The sequence below is a fragment of the Arachis hypogaea genome, chromosome 8, assembly GCF_003086295.3.
Source record: "Arachis hypogaea cultivar Tifrunner chromosome 8, arahy.Tifrunner.gnm2.J5K5, whole genome shotgun sequence".
Taxonomy (NCBI): domain Eukaryota; kingdom Viridiplantae; phylum Streptophyta; class Magnoliopsida; order Fabales; family Fabaceae; genus Arachis; species Arachis hypogaea.
Genome location: NC_092043.1, coordinates 46,658,040 through 46,674,548, shown reverse-complemented (window position 1 = coordinate 46,674,548; position 16,509 = coordinate 46,658,040). Strand labels below are relative to the sequence as shown.

At 34.2% G+C, this 16,509-nt stretch overlaps 2 protein-coding genes across 2 annotated transcripts; one reads left to right on the top strand and one right to left on the bottom strand.

The window, feature by feature from the left end:
- The first annotated feature begins 3,547 nt into the window (after positions 1-3,547).
- Positions 3,548-9,575, top strand: LOC112707864 (potassium channel AKT1). Its single transcript, XM_025759870.3, has 12 exons — positions 3,548-3,828; positions 4,340-4,705; positions 5,126-5,183; positions 5,265-5,576; positions 5,860-6,105; positions 6,397-6,495; positions 7,010-7,045; positions 7,148-7,333; positions 7,633-7,827; positions 7,951-8,026; positions 8,352-8,951; positions 9,208-9,575. The coding sequence occupies exons 1-12, from the start codon at positions 3,590-3,592 to the stop codon at positions 9,474-9,476; spliced, it is 2,682 nt and encodes an 893-aa protein (XP_025615655.1). The 5' UTR covers positions 3,548-3,589; the 3' UTR covers positions 9,477-9,575.
- Positions 9,576-10,691: 1,116 nt separating this feature from the next.
- LOC112707863 (probable boron transporter 7) lies at positions 10,692-14,719 on the bottom strand. Its single transcript, XM_025759869.3, has 12 exons — positions 14,385-14,719; positions 14,220-14,302; positions 13,887-14,079; positions 13,640-13,778; positions 13,380-13,545; positions 13,096-13,262; positions 12,774-12,947; positions 12,569-12,664; positions 12,329-12,445; positions 11,928-12,235; positions 11,465-11,744; positions 10,692-11,324 (listed from the first exon to the last, which is right to left on the bottom strand). The coding sequence occupies exons 1-12, from the start codon at positions 14,486-14,488 to the stop codon at positions 11,064-11,066; spliced, it is 2,088 nt and encodes a 695-aa protein (XP_025615654.1). The 5' UTR covers positions 14,489-14,719; the 3' UTR covers positions 10,692-11,063.
- Between the last annotated feature and the right edge of the window lie 1,790 nt (positions 14,720-16,509).

The following is a 16,509-nucleotide window of genomic DNA, read 5'->3' as shown; positions in this document are numbered from 1 at the left end:
ATAAGGTAATTATACCTGTCATATAAGCCAACTCAGGGCTACAAAATACATGATTAGGAAACAGAAAACCCTAATCACAACAGCTTTTTACCAAAAGTACCTAAGAACACAATATCAGTTCCAGCAACAGGGTACGAATAAAAGTCCCTCAAAACACAAAAAAACAAACTACTTATGTAACACATCAGTCGCCCAAATTATCATCCCCTTCCTCGACAGCCTCTTCGTCATCAACAAGTTTACCACCCCGAATTATCTTGCCGGGATCCATAGCGGAAAAATCTCCATCAGGGACAAGAAACCTCGCTTGATTAACAGCTCGTTGAAACCCCTCTGCGAAAGCATCTAAGATATCCACTTCCTTGCTACTCTCAAGCTCTTTCATTTTTGCCGAAACCTCGATAACTTGATCACTTAAACTCGTCAAGTCATTTTCTTTCTTTTTCAACAAACCAGAAATCTTTTCATGACATTCTTTTTCCACTTTCAACTCAGTTTCAACCTCAGACACCTTCTTCTTCAAATCAGTCACACTTGTTTCCTTCAGCAATAGCTGTTCCTTTAGCTTGGCAACTTGGGAAGTCTCACAGATTACCTTTCTATGTTTTTTCTCCTGGCTACGCCCGATACTAGCCAATCGAAACCCTAGTACCTGACGATTTCAGATCAGTATTCAATTGTCAAGCACACTTCCCTTAAAAAAAAAACAGAATAAGGCAGGTAATAGAAAACCTGTAGGAATTGGTCAACCCCTATATCCCCAACCTCCTCCACTCGTTTTATGTCTGTCATAGTCTGAACGACCTCGTTAGCCACAACGCTAAAAGGAAACCTCTTATTCCACACTGAAGAACCCTCCTCTTCTTCTTCAAATGTGTGTAACCTCTCCTGTTTTGTTAAAAAGCTTGATAAATCTTCCAGTTGCACGCTTTCATCCTTACCTTGTACCTCATCTGCCAGAGCTAATTCTGACTTCCTCTTTTTGAAAACAATCGCCTTCTTCCTCGGCGGGGGCTGATTAACTTCGGCACCACCATCCACCTTGTCTGGATTGGATAAGGATCCCTCAAAATTTTTGGTCTTAAATCGGGACCTTAAGCTAGATGCAGTTACCCCAGGAAAGTAACCAGCTGCAACATAAAAATAAAATTGATCAACCCATCAAAAATATTGAAGATCAGAATAAGAAAACAAACTTTTCAACTCCTTACCGAAATACTTTATCACAGAGGACTTATCTTCCTCCCAGGAAAGCAGATCAGAAACGGAAATTAAACCACCTTTACCAACCATCTCAATCAGAAATGAAATTGTACATTCATTTCGACTGTTAATGAATTCAGGACCCAGTATGTGTTGCGGATGACAACACCAGTACATGGGAAATTTTTCCCCCAAATGCTCGTCAAGGTAAAACGGAAATTCGTCGTCAACTGACTTTACTTTCAGAAACATTTCTTTGAAATCCTTAAAGGACGATTTATAAAGTTTGAAAATAGAAAACCCTAGAGTACTATTTAAATTAATCCACAGACCCTTCCATACCCCTTTGGCCTGGAATAAAGAAAAAAACAATTCCAGCTCTACTTCAATTTCAAGGAAATCCATCAGAGCTTGGAAACATCTGATAAAAGCCCAGCCATTCGGGTGTATTTGAGAGGGGGCGCAATTCATTTGTTTCAACACATTACATTCAAAGCTAGTAAAAGGAAGTTTAGCCTGCAGTTCCTCCATGACACAGCTGTACATATAAAAGCTTTGAAAATCATTTTTTCTGTGAAAAATGCGATCAGACCGACTGCATGGCAGCAGTTCCAGCCGAAAACCAGTCCTCACTATCCTACCCAAATTTACCCTGTTCACACTCTCACTATCAGAAAACAACGAAGCCCGTATGTGAACGTCTTTATCAACCCAGTTATAATCCTCATCATTTTTAACTGGAGGTAACAATTTTTTATTTAACTCACCCATTCTCAATGAAAACACGAAAGAAAAATTAGAAACAGTAGAAGTGAAGAAAGTTTACTAACCTCTCGTACTCATGCTTCTATGAAAACTGCTGCCTCCCACTTAAACATACTACGCAGAGAGTCAGTTTCGAACCTAAGCCACTAATTTAATAAACCTTTTAGTTCCATGATTTAATCTACGCCGTTTAACTAAAGCCACTTAAAACGGTTAAAAAAGAACATTGAAAGTTGAACCAAGTCATAATAATGACTACGCACAACGCCTAATGAAATGAAATATTTCAAAACCTCTCTATATACCAAAGGTAAACTTGAGTGAGCCACGTTGACCTGGGGGCTCCGTATACCGAGCTATAACTTGTCAAAAGTTCAACCCGTCTCCTCAAGGCCAGGCCAAGCTTGGGGGCTGTGATATGACCAGTAAAATCGGTTACGAGTTATAGCTCGGTAACGTACCCACAATTATAACCGAACATTTGCAATGATCAGCATTTATTTCCATAACGTCGGACATGTGGTTAATTCTCTCCCCAGACCTTACGATTCGGACAAAACGATCAACTCTATCCGAGCAAATATAAAGAGAGAAGCAGGAACGAAAAGGAGGTAAGCAATCTTTCTGAGAAAAACCTCCATACATATATTCTTCTATTGACTTGAGCGTCGGAGTGCCTTTGTAGGTACCCACCTCCCCAGCTCTTCCCTTGCCGGCGTGGTTCGCATCATACCTTGGAAGTCTGCCGACCTTCTCAGGAGGACGACCTATACCTCGGCTCAAGCCGGTAAGAACAGATAGGTTATTTATAATTATTAATTTGATGATTTTTTTTTGTTTAGTTATTTTATCGATTTTTATAGTTTCATCGAATTTTTAATTAGGTTTTTATATTTTTTTTTCAATTAGAAATTCCTATATCATATAAGATTTTATAACTAAATATCTACCGTGACAAAAAAGATAAAATTAACGGAATATTTTATTAAACTATATAAAATATTCAGTCAAGTGTTAAGTATATTCATTATGTTTAACGGAATATTCTGTTAATTCCAACATTTTTGTCATAGTAGGAACTTAATTACAAAATCTGATATGGTATATAGATTTAATAAAAAAATATATAAAAATTTAATTAAAAATTCAATGAAACTATAATAATTGACCGAGTAATTAAAACTTTTTTTAATGTTATAAGAACACTTTTGTTTTAATATATTGAACATATAAAAAGCTTTCAAAAATTTCTATTATTATCTTTTTAACAAATATCTTTTTAAACATTTTTTAACTAATTCCATTTATTAGTTAATAGCTTTTGGATTTAATTATTAATTATATTGTTTGTTAATATTTCACCATATATTCCACCTTCAAAATCATCCAACCGATTTTCAAATAGAGTCTTAGAAATTTGTTTACGATTTACTTTTTATTCACGATGGTTACGCGACGCACAATGTAGACACTAACTAACGTAACTAACTAACCACACAACACCATGCATGCAGTTCTCATTTTGTCCTAAACAAGCCACGGCGCGTGGTTCAATCGCACACACAAGAAAGTAGCTCTTTCTTGTTCTCAATACGGAAAATAAAGACGAATAAAAAGAAAAATGAGAAGGCGTGGAAAGAAGGTATTTGCAAGATTGTGTGGTGGTACCCGTGGTGGTGACGACGAGGAGGACGAAGAAGACACCTTTCCTGACAGCCAAAGGAGGAATCACATTGCGGAGTTTGATTATGAAGGAAGCCAATACAGCCTCGCCGGCCTCCCTCTTCCGTCGCTCGGCTCCACTTCCCACAGACTCAAGCTCCGTCCTTACATTGTTTCTCCCTTCAACTACCATTACAGGTACCTACATATACACGCGCGTGCGCACGCACTCACACACACGCATATTATATAGATGGATAGATAGAGGAACATATTTTGTGTTGTTTTGTTAGATCTGAAGAAGTGTTTCAGACTCAAGATATATATATACAGGGCAAGTGTGAGGTTGAGATTGTTAACATTGTGTTATGTATGGTTAAGCTTAAGCATAACTTAGGTTAAATTCTTGTTAGATTTAGTTAATTAATCAATTAAGTGGCATATTGCGTTATTAGTATTGGATAGTTCAATTCCCATTGGATAGCTCCCATTAGCGGATAAGAGTTCTTCAGAATAATTAATGAACTAAGCTTTCGCTTAATTTATTATGACATCAATACTTTTGTTCTATTAATTCTAATACAAAAAAATTGTATTTAGATATGATTATGTTAAATGGAGGAAGTAATATTAGTTAAGTTGCTTGATTATGCTGTCTTCTTTCATGTGCGTACCACATGTTTGATGGTTGGTAACTGATATGTTGCAGACTTTGGCAGACATTTCTGGTGTTCTTGGTGTTCTACAATGCATGGGTTTGTCCATTTGAATTTGCATTCCTTAACCAAAAAATGGTCGCAATCTTCGTAGCTGACAATGTTGTCAATGGATTCTTTGCTGTTGACATTGTTCTCACCTTCTTTGTTGCATACCTAGACAAGACTACCTATTTGCTAGTTGATGATAAAAGCCTAATTGCTTTGAGATATGCCAAATCATGGTTGGCTTTAGATGTCATCTCCACTATCCCCTCTGAAGTTGCTCATAGGTTTTTGCCCGCTGCCCTGAAAAAATATGCTTACTTCAACATGCTTCGCCTTTGGCGTCTTCGCCGAGTCAGTGCCTTGTTTGCAAGGTAACGTAGAACAATTATTACACTCGATGTTTCATATGTCCTGCAATTGCATTTTGTGTGGCAGTTAGATTAAAAGCCAAGGTAGTTATCAAGTTGTTTTCCCAGTAACTAAGGAATTCACAATCAAGAATTGGTTAAAAATTTGTTTACTTACACACCCTTATTGAATAATTATGTTATAGAAAGCTTCATTGTTTACTATGCTTAACATTGTTTGGAGGAGAAAAGATGTGAGTATGACTTATTTATTGAATAAAGAAAACTTCTTTAGGTTTAGGGTGACAAACATTGTGAACTGGAGGAGGGGTAATTCTTTTTGCCAATTAAAGGCATTAAATTAAACTGATAGCACATTTTTATCTTTGATCTTGTAAAGAACTGATTAGGCCATATCCTCCCATTTTACCTTCTTTGTGTTAGATTAGAGAAGGACAGGCATTATAATTACTTCTGGGTTCGCTGCTCAAAACTGATCTGTGTAAGTGTTTGTTTTACCATTTTATAAAGCAACTTGAGTCTCATATTGGACTTATTATTGTTGGTGCCTTGGAATTTGTAGGTTACATTATTCGCAGCTCATTTTGCTGCTTGTATTTTCCATTTTATCACTCTGAATCGTGAAACCGGACAAACATGGCTTTCGCTTCTTCCGGAAGTCGATGATCATGGTGTCATATCTCTCTATATAGCATCAATTTACTGGTCCATATCAACTCTTACAACGGTTGGTTATGGAGATCTACATCCTACGAACACAAGGGAGACTCTTTTTGATACTTTCTATATGCTCTTCAATCTTGGGCTAACTGCATATCTCATAGGTAACATGACAAATTTGGTCGTTCATGGGACAAGCAGAACTAGGAAATATGTAAGTATATTCTGCCTTGACCCTTTACTTGTTGAGCCGCACATAAATCTTTATATTTTCAAAGACTTATATGGCTTCTTTTAGTAAGTGGTTCAAGATATCAAATTTTGTCTTAGGAGACATTTTCCTATTTTTCTATTTGTATCCGTCATCATGTCCTGAATCGTGTACCTATTTCTTGAAGTTATTTTGATTCTAGATCATCATCTTCCTAAGAGGTTCATTGCTAATTTGATTGTACTTCTGATGTTTGGTTTTTTTGGCTACATGTTGTGCATATCAGAGAGACACAATTCAAGCTGTGACAAGTTTTGCCAAACGGAATAAATTGCCTGTTCTCATGCAAGAACAGATGATTGCACATTTGCATATGAAGTACAGAACTGATATAGAAGGGCTGCAGCAGCAAGAGATTATCGAATTACTCCCGAAAGCTATTCGTTCTAGCATCTCTCATTACCTATTCTATGAAATTTTGGAGGATATCTACTTGTTTAATGGGGTGTCACATGATCTGCTATTTCAACTGGTAATAGTTTCTCTCTGGTCTACTTCATTACCACGGTGTTTAAGACTAAACATTGGGAAACTATTTCAGACACCAAACTGAGAATCATATATTGTGTTTTGGTTATATCACTCATTTCTGGTCTAATCTGCTTATCGCATGAGTTTATGTTTTGCAAAAAGTAAAAAAAAAAAAAAAAAAAGCGAAAAGAAAATTGTCTATACATGTATATCGGCTCCTTGTTAGTCATTGTTAATTGGATGATGATGAACATATTCCCAGTGCATACCTTGAACTCTCTCAATTTTGTAGGTCTCAGAGATGAAGCCCGAGTATTTTCCTCCAAAAGAAGATGTGATTTTGCAGAATGAAGCACCAACAGACTTCTATGTATTGGTCACTGGTGCTGTGGTAAGTCACTAACCCCCTCAATTTTCCCCTAAGTCCATTTATGTTTTGATTGGTGTGTAATGTATAATTTGTATGTTGTTTGATTTCCAGTTTCTAAGAGGTGTATGGACCAAGGATTTATATAACTAATCTTGTTGAATTTTTATTTTTATTTATTGTTTCCTGAGGTCATTCGGCCTGAATCAATTTGCTTCAGCATGTGAAGCAATTTCCATTACAGCTAAACCTTGTCCCATTAAATGGAGTCAAATATTGGCATGGGCTTACCCAAATTCAAATTTTATTTTGCGATCATAGAGTGCATCACTGCATCAGTAACAGTCCACCGTATTTGGAAATAGAACCAGTTGTGTCAACATTATATGCTATTTCAACAAACCCATTGAATATTGTTACAAATGAAATTACATATATGTGAAGAATGTTATAAGAGATCTTTGTTTTATTAGCTGAATTTTCCTTTTCCTTTTTACTGCATGTGGAATTCTGTACTAACATACTGAACTTTCACTAGGAAGTTATTCTCAAAGGACAGAATAGAACTGAACAGGCAAGTTTATTTGTGATTAAGCATCATGAATCATCACCCACATTAGAGACAGCAGGAAAACATGTTTCTATCACTAAGAAGATGTGTGGTTTATAACTATAGGTAGTTGGTGAGATAAAGGCAGGAGAATTAGTTGGAGAAGTCGGAGTTTTATGTTACAGGCCCCAGATGTTTACAGTTCGGACCAAACGATTGTGCCAACTTCTGCGCTTGAGCCGGACTACATTTATAAATCTTGCTCACTCCAATGTTGGAGATGGGACAATTATGATGAACAATTTTCTCAAGGTACATGATTCTCAATTTTTTAAATGCCTTTAGTTTCTTTCACATAAACATTTGCTCATCAACCTTCACATTTTTTATTGATTCTACTTTATCATACTCCACGATCTTTTCTTAGAATTTATTCAACTTTGTTGAACAACGAAATACAGACCATATATCAAAACTATTAAGCTACCATCCTATTTCACCCTACACAAACTTGCTTATTTCTACCCCTTAGAAATCAAAATTCAATGTTACAATATCAAAATAAAATTGTTCTAGGTTCGACATTGTGAACCAATGTCTTCTTTTCGCAGCATTTGCATGAATCCCAGGCACCAGGGATGGATATAATTTTCCGAGAGACAGAGGCCATGCTGGCACGTGGTAAATTGGATTTGCCTATCAGCACATGCTTTGCAGTAAACCGAAATGATGATATATTGTTGCAACGGCTGCTGAAGAAGGGTATGGATCCAAATGAAGGCGACCCAGATGGAAGGACACCGCTGGTTTGTAGTGTTTCTCCCCTTTTGAGCAAACACACCTTCACATACATGCATGCACAATTATACATACATGTAAGAAAAGTAGAAAACACTAGAATCTTACAACTTTGCTTTCGCATGTAACAGCATATTGCAGCTTCTAAAGGCAATGAGAAGTGTATATCTGTGCTTCTGGAATATGATGCTGATCCCAACATCAGAGGTACTCTTCAGTCCTGTCCTGTCTGAAACTGCAATTATTTATGAAACACAGAAACTCTCGGTACTACAAATGACTTAGTTGCGTTTGATAAGTGTCTTATAATAGAAATACAGAGACACAGGAACAAAATCAAACAAGAAAAAGTTGTGTTTTGTCAAGTGTTTATATATTTGTATATTGAGACAAATACCAAACAATACTTAGTGCTATTTGCCAATACATTTCAAGAATGGAAAAAAAAAAGTGCTAAACTTTGATCATATGGGAGACAATTGAATGCAATTTAGCAAATGACTCTTCTGGTATTTACATTGTTACTATGCAGATAAGGAAGGAAATCTTCCACTGTTTGAAGCACTTATAAGTGGTAACGACTCCATTGTGAAACTCCTTCTGGAGCATGGTGCAGTATTAGAACCTGCCGATGCAGGCCACCTGGCATGCATTGCTGTTGAGAAAAATAGCATGGAACTGCTCAAAAGAATTTGTCAATATGGTTGGGATGTGACACAACCCACACACAATGGAACCACTGCTCTTCACACTGCAGTGTGTGAAGGAAACCTCCAAATGACAAAGTTCCTTGTCGAAAAAGGAGCCAACATTGATCTGCAAGACGCTACCGGCTGGACTCCGAGGACCTTGGCGGATCAACAAGACCATGATGAAATCAAATGTATGTTTCAGAAGATTGGAGAGAGCACAGGTCCAATTCCTGCTGCTATTCCACCATCAAATCGCAAGCACTTGCCTAACCTTGGAAGGTACCAAAGTGAACCAACTATGCGTAGTATTCCCCAAACAAACATTGGACAGTTCCGCTCGCCACGCAATCCAGAAGATATGTTCTTTGACAATACTAAAAGAAGAAGAAACAACAATTTTAACAATTCCATTTTTGGGATGATGTCGGCAGCTAACCATAGTAAGTATATCAAATTAACCTTCAAACAACTTGCTGCTATAAACTTGTATGAATTCTCTAGTAGCCCTAAATTTAGAAAGCAAACAAACTGCAGCATGTTTAGACAAATGTTTACAAAGGAAAGTGCAAAATTTTTTGCATATAGTTTTCAAGATGGTTTTAGATAAATGCAAGAACAGAAAGACCACAAATGAAGATTTTTCTTTGGTTTTTTGGCTATCAGAGTATGAATTTTGTTTCCATTATGACTATGCAGATCAAAGAGAGCGTGAGGCATCCAAAAAATTTAACAATAATAGGTGGAACAAGGATGACTTTGTTGGCAGAGTGACAATAAGTTGTCCTGAAAAGGGTGAACATGCTGGAAAGCTTGTTATGCTGCCAAATACCATTCAGGAACTGCTAGATATTGGAGCTAAAACGTTTGACTTTACTGCTGTCAAAATTTTGACCAAAGAAGGAGCTGAAGTGGATGATATAAATCTTATAAGAGATGGTGATCATCTTATTATTGCACATACATGAAGAGGGAAGCTAATTTTGCTAGCAAATCATTCTTTTTAGTAGGGATGCATTTGAAAATAAAAAATGCTATCTACACAATAAAAATTGGCCACCAAATTAGTTACTATATATTTATATATAAATACATGTATTGTTTAATTTACTTTTAATGTATATTTTATATTTTAATATGTATTTTATACAGATAGCTTATTTGGTGACCAATTTTCTGTATACATATAGTAGGATTGTTTTAAAATAGCACTATATAGTATATACCATATTCTTATTTCATCCTTATAAGAAAACATTTATTTGTGCAAACACAATAAAATTCAAGAGTAAGACTGACCAATTAACCTTTTCTCTAGCCACCCTTGGAAAATTGAGAGTTTAGTCATTAGAAAAAACATAAACTAGCGTTGTGTGTGTTTGTATTGAGACAAGTACGTTTTTTAACGTGTGCTTTGGGAGAGAGACAAAACCGAAAAACTATATATATAGCTTGGATTAAAAATCTCTAAAACAAAAAATATTGACTTTTCCAGAGAAAAGAGAGAACATACAATAAATTAAATTTTAATTATCTTATTTCAAATTTAATGAATAATATTCAAAATGTTATTGAACAATCTATTAATTAAATAACCTATTAAACAATTTTGTATTAAAAATTAGATTGTTTCAAAAATACACTTCAAATATGATTGTGGATGATTTTAGTTTTATGAAATATCATCGAACATATTTTAAAAAAATCAAAATTTTTAAAATATATTTTAAAACCTTAACTTTTATATAATACGATAAAATATAACTAATGTCTTAACATATAATTTTATAGATGATATTTTGTTTTTGTTGGCTCCTTCCTATGGAATTTCTAGTTTTGCGACTTAATAGAAATTAATTAAATCAAAATTAATAAGCACTAATTAAGTCACATGAACTAATTTTTAGATGTTATACTGACTACAATTAAAAAAGCATGTGTCAATCTGCTCATACAGTACTACACTAATGGGAGTCATGTTTTTTTTTTTTAATAAAAAGCACAATTGATTATTTTAATAATAACTAGATTAACTTATCAATTAGATTTGAGAGATTAAAATAGGAATTACCTTATTCCAATAATAAAGAAGAGTGTGTTGTCCTGTGCTGGACAAAAAATAAGTTTTACAAATCTTATTATAACAATGACCCAAAGCAAAAAAATGACCATACACCATCACATACTTGCTAGTGAGAAATCTCACTATTGAATCTGATAATAAAATGATAATTTTTATGATGTCGAATAAACAACAAAAGAATGACTACTCATTAATAACAATAATAATAGCCTCTACATTTTTTTTCTATGTATTTTCTAATTTCTTTGTTCTTACCATCATTCATATTCATATCAGTCTTTTAATTTCCCTCTACCCCACATGACTCAGTTCTTTCTTTCCCATTTTCCTGTAATCCTTTCTTGTTCCACAGAGTATAATCTTCAACCTTAACCATCTACACATCAATCTTGAGCATTCCTGTCTTCAAACACACTACAATAACATCAAAAACCCCATTCTGCATCTTAGAAAATGGTGAATGCAAAGATATTCAAACAGCATTTCCATTGAAGCTATGGAGGTATCTATCATTGAAACTGTGGCGGTATCTAGCATTGAAGCTGCGGCGATTTCTAACATTGAAGCTGCGATTTCTAACATTGAAACTGCGGTTTCCATCATTGTTGGAGTTCCCATCATTGAAGCTCACAGCTCTGAGTTTCAACTCTCCCCTACTGGTTGTCATCTCATCCAATATCTCAGCATCACAATAATCTTCTACACTCTCATCGCTATCCCCCGGTTCCTTATCCTAAACAAAGAAAAACATTTCCATGTTCTTAATCGAAGGGCGAAACTATACAAGAACAACACATGGATTGTAGTCCAAGCAACATAGACAAAGAAAAACACATGGATTGTAGTCCAAGCAACATAGACAATGAATCTTACCTGCAGTGACATACTAAGGGAACCGCGTGGAGCACCAAGAATCTCCTCATATTCGGAAGCGTCTAGTTCTTGAAGATCTCGAGGTTTGAAGAGTCTTGGAAGCAGGTGCTCCCTTACAAGGATGAGAAGGAAGAATGGTAATGGAAACAAAATTCCACCTATAGGTATCCATGTCATTCCATAACAGACTGCGAAATATGCTAACTGGAAGCCAGTAAAAGCGGCTATGGTCTTGAATGGTACTGTCTCCACAAATGAGGCATGAGAACCTTCCAAAATTCTGCTCATAAAAAATGATTACAAAATTAGCTTCTCAAGTATATGGAAATCTTAGGTGACTAACATTTTTCCCTTACATTTGCCTTGCATTTGAAACAACACCAGCCAACTTTTCATATTTTCTACTAAAAGTGTTGGATCTTTGGCATATTCTCCTTTTGACATAATTAAAAGGTTACTTTACCTAGAACGTCGTCTTGGAGCGATGAAGAGAAGCAATATCCTTTCCCAAAACTGATTCCCTGGTAGACTATCGATTGCCATGTAAGCGAAATATCCCCATAAAACCGAGGTAGGTATCCTTTTGATAATAGAGATGGCCAAAACTGAGAGGCCAATCAGAAGGGACTGCATTAAGTTGGTCATTCTTTGCTCATTAACCCGGACTGGTAGATAGTCATCTATGTGTTCCTCAAGATCAAAATTTTTCTTTGTACCATCCTTGGCATCAGGGTTCATTACAGCTTCCTTCAAATTCTCCAACTCTTTGGCCTACACAAAAACCAAAAAATACCATTGAATTACTCTTGAATATACCTGCAACAATGATTGCAGATGCAAAGATATCAAACCGACAAAACTGACAGTAGGATCTGTATCCATCTCTTCAAAGACAGCTTGCATCTTGCCATATATTTCAGACTTTGTCTTTTTCAGCTTAATGCATTCCTTGGCACTTTTTACCACTTCCTTTCGGATCAACTGAAAATTGACAATGTAGTACACAAATCTAAGTTGAGTTGATATCTATAGAACAAGAACAAAGTGACTTGATGCAAAAAGTGAACGCGGCAGGGGTTTTTGTTAGGGGGGAATGATGCCTACCTGCTTTCTAAGAACTGCCAAACTCTTTGTATGCATGGGAGATTGCGGAATGACTCCATTTGATGGAGGAAGGCCAAGGAGACCGCAAATCAAAGTCTAAAGACAATAAGTTTAGTTCACATACTTTATCGGCATAGAAATAACATGAAGCCAAACTATTATAACTTATAAGAAGCAGGATTTGGGATAAAACAGAACAGCATACCATTATTCCAAGCAGAAACATATCATAGTGGTAGGCAGATGGCTTTTGAAGATTGAATTCCTCCTGTTGAGCCATCTGGGAAGATACACTATGATCGAAAAAGTATAGTCCTGCTATCATGAAAGCCGGAATAATTGCCGCAACTATGTAAAGAAAGGGAACCTGCCCCATATCCTGCAGGTTTTACAGTAACTATTAGATGGAAACAAGGATTTGCCACAATGAAAATAATCAGCACATGAAGTTTACAATGTTGAACACCAACATCTAGTTTTAAAGTAGTGTGTGCACATGGCACTGGATACTAATAGTTTAGCAATACCTTCACTACTGTCCAGTGATACAGAGATGCAGATTCCCAAGGAAGCGGAGAAACCAACCTTCGAGGAACACCTTCGGGAACTTTGCCTGGCACAACATAAGACAGTGCAGTCCATAACACTACCATCAATGGAACCCCATAATCTGCAATAAAACTTCGTAGCCACCCTGCATCGAGTTGAATACCACAATTAAGTGTATTTTAAGGGGGAAAAACCAGATAAACAAATACATGATTAGAACATTTTGTGTAAGGTCTAAAGTGGTAAATATGTAGAAATTTACCTGTTCCATATAGCCATGTTCTTGCTTTTCTGGTTTTAAGGGAAGTGACAAGTACTCCAAAAGAGAAAATGATTCCAAGCAATCCATTAATGTACCTCCATTGGAATTGAAACTCTTCTGCCAACTGGTTTTCATTCTTCGGCGTGCCGAACTCCTCAACCAATCCCTGTGGTTCATTCAAATCAAACAATTGTAAGATCTATCTATCAAGTGCCAAGTTCACAAATGTATTATCATGCAAGGAAGCAAGGAAACAATACCTTAATAGCCTGTTGAAAGAAAAGAACAGTAATTAGCATGCCGAACAACTCCCCCGCAACCCTTGTAAACCTCGTTATCACAGTGCAAGCATTAAAAATCCCAAGCACAATCAAGAAGAGTGCACTCCATACATTAACCCTGTCAACACATATGCAATAGAATTACATATATGATACTTACATAAGAAAATAAAGTAATTTGAAAGCCCTAAAAGTAAGGATAGTAGAGTTAATTATCATATCATACCATCCAGCCCAAGGCAGAAAGAGTTTTGCACCAAGTTCAGGTGTTTTCTTGCTGAAATTGTAGAGATAACTGTACATTATAACAGTTGGTTCAGCAACTCCTACAATCAACAAAGGCTGGCCACCAATTATAGAGTGAATAATTCCACAAATTGCAGTAGATGCCAATGCTTCTACAGTGCTCAAGCTTCCATCTGATTAAGAAAAAACCCAAAAAAAAAAGAAAAAAAAGTTGTAAGCACTATAATTGTCTCAGTAGTGTTAAAAAGAAAGAGTCTAGTGTCTCTATATCAATTGTTCCAAACACAACCTTAAAATTACTATAATATTTTACCTGTATCTCTACTTAGTTGTTCTCCAAAAGCAATGACAGGGAGAGCAGAAGCAAAGAATATGTAGAATGTTGGAGCCAATAATCTAATTCACAAACCATAGAAGTTGCTGATTAATTGAAGGGGACAAAAAAACCAAAAACGAAAAAGAAAAAAGAAAATGGTACCTTAGACCAGAGCAGAATGACAAAACCCAATCTTGCTTGTAGCATTCAGCTCTTCCTTTTACATCTTGAATTATTCCCTTAAATGGGGTTCCCAACTTCCCCATTTCTGACGAATAATGCTAGTAGTTGAAGTGAAGGTGAGTAGAGAAACAGAGAGAGCATGAAAAAATGATAAGCTAATCACTAATGAGGTTTTCATTATAAGAAGAGAAAAAGACATGACAAAGACAGAGGTATAAGGTGGGGTATGTCATGTGTGACAGATAAAAAGAAAACGGTAATAGTCCAAAATGGACAATATTGAAACTTTAAAAAATGGGTGGATGCATGTGAATGTTGGAACGCATTCTCCAATTAATTCTTTTTATTCATACTCACTCTCATACCAATAATAGAGGCACCAAAAAAAAAAATAATAAGTTGCAAATATTTAGAGCTCATTTGGGGTGCCACTAATTAGGGGGTCTTTGCAATGCCATCTGAATCCGTTTTGGAAAAACAAAAAAATCAACTTCATCTAAAGTATATAATTTATTGCTTTTATTTCTAAATCTAAATTATTGTGATTTAGATTGATTCAATTTATTTCATTTTTTAAAAATAAAATTTTAAGATTTTATTATTAAAAAATAAATTTAAATTAATCAAACAAATAAATAAATTTTATATTTATAAAATACTTTTTAAATAGTAATAATATATAACAAATTATTCATATTATATGTAAAATTTAAATTTAATAATAAATGAATAAGATAAAATAGCATTTAGTATCCAATAAATATTTTTATCAATAAAAATTATATTAATAACACTTTTAAAATATTATATTTATATTTGTGCATACAATAACTTAATTCTTGTAATATAATATTTAAATATAAAAAAGTAATAAATAATAAATAAAATTAATTACTTTATAAACAAATATAAAAATAATTATATGAAATCAAATCAATAAATCTTAAATATTTTCATTATTTGACTTATAATTCAATTTTTTGTAAATTTTTTAATTTCATAATATTAAATTTTAAATTAATTTATATATTCTATGAAAGTACATATATCTATCTCACTTTTTGCGCAATGTACGGGTGTAGAATAGTAGATCTGGATGTGAATAATTTTTATGTGTAAACTAATTCTATATTATCATCTTATAGAAACTAATTTTTATGTCATTCTTTTCTAAAGTAGTTTAATATAAGGTTGATATGATACTTTCTTGTATTTTATTGTGTAACAAATGTCATTTTTTAATTTAAATGTTGAAGGGAGAATGGTGTAGAACGTAGATATAGAGTATATAGGTACTTTATGTAACTGTGATGTCAGAACAAAAATTTGATCGTTTGACTTTTTAGTACACAAATTGGACTCTCCGATTTGTGTTTAAAAAAATTAAAAACATTTGGAGTACACACATTGGAGGATCGATTACCTTCACCAAAATTTAAATTTTCTCTTCTACACTAATCAGACTATTCGATTAGTAAACTTGGTCCGATTTTTTCATCCCTGTTTTAGAAAAAAACAGTTTTCATATCCATGTCTAGCACCTACATTTTTCACAATAATACACAATACACATACTTTTCATATCCCAAAAAAATGCACAACACACACAATAATTCATGTTGTTGCATAAAAATCTATTATCTAATATGAAGATTAAAATTCAAACCTAAACTACCTACGTTGACGTTGCAAAATTAAATCCTATACGGTTCGATCTAATCGACTGGATTTAGTTACGATAATCGGAGAAGATAAAATAATAAAAAAACGATACAAAAATAGAAAAATAAAAGATAGTATTTTTATATTTTATTTGTAATAAATTAAAATAAATTATAAAATTTTGTTTTTTCTTATAAAAAAATAAAAATTATAATAATATAATTATAAATATTTAATAAAAATAATAAAAAAAATAAAAAATATATTTTTTATTGGTGTTTATATCATTTTATAAGGACATAAAAAAATATAAAATATACTAATTCAATATTTTTAGATAAAATATTTTTATTTAAGTTTTATTTATCAAATGTAATTTTGTGTTTCTATGTAACTGTTTTAGTATTTGGTACTACTGTTTCTATATATAGCGTTAGAATAA

Bases quoted from the DNA above. Each gene is read 5' to 3' on its own strand.
- LOC112707864 (XM_025759870.3), top strand. From the start codon at position 3,590: ATGAGAAGGCGTGGAAAGAAGGTATTTGCAAGATTGTGTGGTGGTACC. The intron at 5,184-5,264 runs GTAAGTGTTTGT...TGGAATTTGTAG, and splicing joins GCTGCTCAAAACTGATCTGT to GTTACATTATTCGCAGCTCA. The intron at 7,334-7,632 runs GTACATGATTCT...TTCTTTTCGCAG, and splicing joins TGATGAACAATTTTCTCAAG to CATTTGCATGAATCCCAGGC.
- LOC112707863 (XM_025759869.3), bottom strand. From the start codon at position 14,488: ATGGGGAAGTTGGGAACCCCATTTAAGGGAATAATTCAAGATGTAAAA. The intron at 13,263-13,379 runs GTAAATTTCTAC...AACTCGATGCAG, and splicing joins AACATGGCTATATGGAACAG to GGTGGCTACGAAGTTTTATT. The intron at 12,665-12,773 runs GTATGCTGTTCT...TATTGTCTTTAG, and splicing joins TGTTTCTGCTTGGAATAATG to ACTTTGATTTGCGGTCTCCT.